Source organism: Montipora capricornis, chromosome 11, assembly GCF_036669925.1.
Source record: "Montipora capricornis isolate CH-2021 chromosome 11, ASM3666992v2, whole genome shotgun sequence".
In the NCBI taxonomy this organism is placed as follows: Eukaryota; Metazoa; Cnidaria; class Anthozoa; order Scleractinia; family Acroporidae; genus Montipora; species Montipora capricornis.
In genome coordinates, this window is record NC_090893.1 from 15296172 (window position 1) to 15300637 (window position 4466).

A 4466-nucleotide genomic window follows, 5' to 3' on the forward strand; every position below is an offset into this window, starting at 1 on the left:
ATTGTTAGCTTTTCATAGAATCAGAATTTGAACTGACAAAGGGCCATAAATAGAGCTCAAAACGCCAGCTTACAAATTTCTGTTATTGTAATAAATTTATAATTACCTATACAGGGGTTTTCAATTGAGTGGGGTAAAACACTGAAACACCAACGTAATTACTTTGAACTATCAAAGCATTTGCAAACAGCAGAATGAAACAGTTCGAATTCGCAGAAATTCCGTTTAACTTGCTCAAAGCGCGGGGAAAATCGCGCGTGCAAGTCGCGGTTTGTTTTCCTTTATAAACTTTTTTTTTTTTACTTGCAAATGAAAGACCTTAGATGAACCAAAAGATTTTGGCCTCCTTCAAGCTGACGGCAGTAGAAGGGGATTGAGAGGGTTGCAGGGTGGGGGAGAGGATTTCAAAAAAAAAAAAAAAAAAGAATTTAAGAAACGACGATACATGGCTACGGTTACGGCAACCACAACGGGGCAAAACATCATTACTCTTACTTGGTAAACTGTGCTGAAAATTTCATTATCCGATGCAGTTTTAATATTGGCTTATAGGTTAGAAAACGATTGGCTAATGCTAATGAAAGAAATATTCCTGTATTCAAAACGACTCTTTCGAACGGGATGGGAAAAAAAAATGGATAGGGCAAAGTTATCTTTCGTGGTGAAGTTTGCGTTGCCTTTGCCGTTCCCATGCATGGCTTGAAATAAATATACCAATTTGTCATCTCCGAACTTTATTTTTTGAAGCAAGCTCGGTTATTGCTTATATTTATTGTTAAAGTTTGGACCTCGGATTTTGCGTTTCTATTTTTTTTGTTTACGGTGTCTCGGTTAAGTTATCAGAAACTGATCTTGACTTATATTAAGTTCGAACTTGTGGGGCGATAAGGTAGCATACCATGGAATATGTAGTCTCACTGAGTTAAGATGAGGATCTTATTGTCTTAAATCTGTATCTAATAACTGAATGCTCTTCTGAATCCAGCGATCAATATGATTGTCACCTCCATCGTCCAAGAAGATATCAAATCAGGCAGAAGTGTCACGGAAATTTCGAAGGTCTTAATATATCCCTCTTTATCTTAAAATTGAACCGAGGTCCGAAATGTCACATTTTCCCCATTAATTAGAGCAAAATACTATTTTTCTAAGTGACCAACCACTCGAACTTGACCCTTCATGACTCGGCGAACGTTGGCAAGATGATTCGAACTTCTTTCAAGAGACCTTGTTATTAGAAGGATTGGCACTACAACACTTTATCACGTATGGGCAATGTTAGGGTACCATGTGAGACATCAATTATTGCTCAACGAGATGGAGTCATTTTTGTGACGTAAACAGTTACCATGGAAGCAGGAAAGACTCGCAAAAACACCCTATATTTTGGCTTTAGTTGCTCATCTCCGAAAAACGACTTGAGTGACCCCAATTTTTTATTGCACAAAAGTTATCATCAGACGAAGATAAAACTCTCTGCACAATTTAAAAAGTTCTGTCAAGCGGATTCAGAACCACCTTAAATTTTCAATTATTTAAGGTGGCTCTAAATCTGCTCCACAATTCTTTTTTTTTTTTAACTTTGCAGAAAGTTTCATTCTGGCATGCTGATCACATTTTCACATTTTCACGTTTTTGAGATATGAGCTGCTAAATCCAAAACGTAAGGTGCTTTTACATGGCTTTCCTTTTGCCACGGTAACTTTTTACGTCACCAAAATGACCGAATCTTTTCAGCAATAGTCGGTGTTTGATATGATACCATAACATCATTGATGTGAAGTGATAAAGTGCTTTAGTGTCAATCCTTCTAATAGGAACGTTCCTTTCAAGTGTTGAAGCTGGTTGGAGCCACCTTTAAATTACAGATTTATCTGGTAATCTCTTCCCATTTTCCGAACTTCACTTGCAGTTGTAGTTCACTGTACTGGACAGTTTGTGTTAATTGTTTGTGCAGCCCACGGATACGCCCTTCTAGGCGTCTTGTAATAGCTATTCTACGAGTATTTGTAATTAGTATCACCCAACTAGTGGACTAATGCAAATGCTGAATTTTGATTGGCTACGCTACTAGAAGAATATTAGTAACAGTTCTCGAGTAGCGAAAAGCGTGACCCTTTCTTTCGTTTTATTCCCAAATAAATATTTCTTCAACTTGCATTTGTTAACTTTATTATTGCTTTTTCTGCCCGACTAGTTGGGTGATACTAAAACAATTAGACCCTTCGCCCTCAAGGGCCACGGGTCAATAACCGATTTGGCTTCGCCTCATAGGCTATTGGCCCGTGGACCTTGCGGGCTACGGGTCTAATTGTTAATTAACATACGCCAAGCAGTTACGAACTGTCTCATTTCACGACACTAAGGAAGCAGTGGTCATATCACTAATCGGAACGTGTTTAGAGAATGGCAGTCGCCAATTGCAACACAGTCGTTTTCGTGTTTTTAACACTTGTAACAATGGGACAGGGTAAGTAGATAGCATTCAGTTACGAGTAACTTATTTTTTTACTATCGTTAATCTAATTTAGTTTCAATATTGCGGTATACGTATGACATTAATATAATAATAGCATTCGTGCGGAATTATAAACCTTTTAATGCGTCTGTAAGCTCACCAAATCGACTTTTTCATAGGTACATATATGTTGACAAAGACCAATCGGATTCAAGCCGAAAAATATCATTTATTAAGACTCAACTACCACAAGCTATTTTCAATACTGAGTTTGATTCCCTTTAATTAAGCCCTTCGATATATGATTACGCATTAACTAAAATATTTGATGATAAAAATTACGGGCAGAAACATACTTATTAAAGACAACGTTTCGGTGTCCTCATGACACCATCATCAGGTGAAATATGATATTTTACAGATAGCTCGAATATTAATGTTCAAGATTACGTTCAAAGTCCCTAGAGGCTAGGTGAAAAGTTTTGCCTTTATCGAGTCACTTTGGATATTCAGACACGGTTTGTGCTCGCGAATAAGGAACATTTCATACACAAGACAATCAAATTTGCAAGAGCATTTCTTAAGAATGCGAAACATGTCAGATGTTATTGTTTCGCATGAGAAATGCTCATGCAAATTTGATTGTCTTGTGTATGAAATGTTCCTTATTCGCGAGCACAAACCGTGTCTGAATATCCAAAGTGACTCGATAAAGGCAAAACTTTTCACCTAGCCTCTAGGGACTTTGAACGTAATCTTGAACATTAATATTCGAGTTATCTGTAAAATATCATATTTGACCTGATGATGGTGTCATGAGGACACCGAAACGTTGTCTTTAATAAGTATGTTTCTGCCCGTAATTTTTATCATCAAATCCATTACATTATCATGTTTGATAACTAAAATATTTGCCTCTTAATAATCGTCTGTAGGAATATGCGAATCGTAGTGGTAAAATAGCCTCTTTGTCGGCAAGAATTGAGACAACTTGACGCGTGCCGCCAGTGAAATTGGTCAATTTCGAGTCAAACCCGACTATTTGGAGTTGTTCAACTGGAATCTCTAATTGGAGAAAACGAGAAAGGGTACATGCAAGACAACGCAAGACAACGTGGAACGGGAACGAGGAGTCTCTAGACTGAATGGGGAATTGCTAAAACGGAAAATCTCTGAAATAAGAAAGACACGATTAGGTAAATGATGTCCAGTGGATAACAAAAAGTATGACGTCCGGCAAAAATGACGTCGAATTCTCCGAAAGCTATTCCAGATAGTCGAAAAATCATGAATACTCTACTATAACCGGTATCCAATTATTCTATCAAGGTTTGGTGGTTCGTGTCAGTTTCCGCGGGGGGGGGGGTGGCCTGTCGTGCACGATGTGATAAGTCAAGGGCAGTTTCAAAGATCAAGAAGCTGCTCAGTTTAGCTCAAGACTTGACCAAAACTTTGGTTGATTGGATGATTTCCAGTTTCACTGTTATAGAAACATTGTGTTATTTCCTTTATAATGTGAGCAGTTTTGTATCAGAATAGATCTACAGCACTCCTTCCTTTATAATGTGAGCAGTTTTGTATCACAATAGATCTACAGCACTCCTTCCTTTTGAAGATTCGCCATTTTTGAGATTCCCTTATTTATAAATTCTCCCTTTCAGAGATTTATCATTTTTTGAGAATTTCCGTTCTAGAGATTTCCCACTGACTTCGGGGATTCCACTTTTCCAATTCCCCATTCCCCGTTCCACCAGCTTCTAATTTTATTTTTAGAAGTAGACGTTTATTTAATATTCCCATTTACGATATGTGATTATTTACAATATTATAGATATTGCCTTCCAAAATCGTCTATATGAATAAGAGAAGAGATCGAACTGGAAAAATAACCACTGAAGAATTCGAACTGAGTTGAGACAACATGAACTACTATCTTTCTTCTGTGAAATCATAGTTAATAGATTTAGGCTGGTTATGAAACTCGACAAGTTTCTTTGTTTCATGTTTT

At 37.3% G+C, this 4466-nt stretch overlaps 1 protein-coding gene across 2 annotated transcripts in view; it reads left to right on the forward strand.

Moving 5' to 3' along the window:
* Positions 1-2309: 2309 nt before the first annotated feature.
* The window catches only part of LOC138025051 (inactive pancreatic lipase-related protein 1-like), a 13448-nt gene continuing 11291 nt past the window's right edge, over positions 2310-4466 (forward strand). The window contains exon 1 of one of the 2 annotated variants that reach the window (XM_068872303.1): positions 2310-2470. In XM_068872303.1, coding sequence (XP_068728404.1) covers positions 2407-2470 — 64 coding nt within the window. In that variant the 5' untranslated portion in view covers positions 2310-2406. The remainder of the gene's footprint in view (positions 2471-4466) is intronic. The other variant, XM_068872304.1, reaches the window with a different exon arrangement.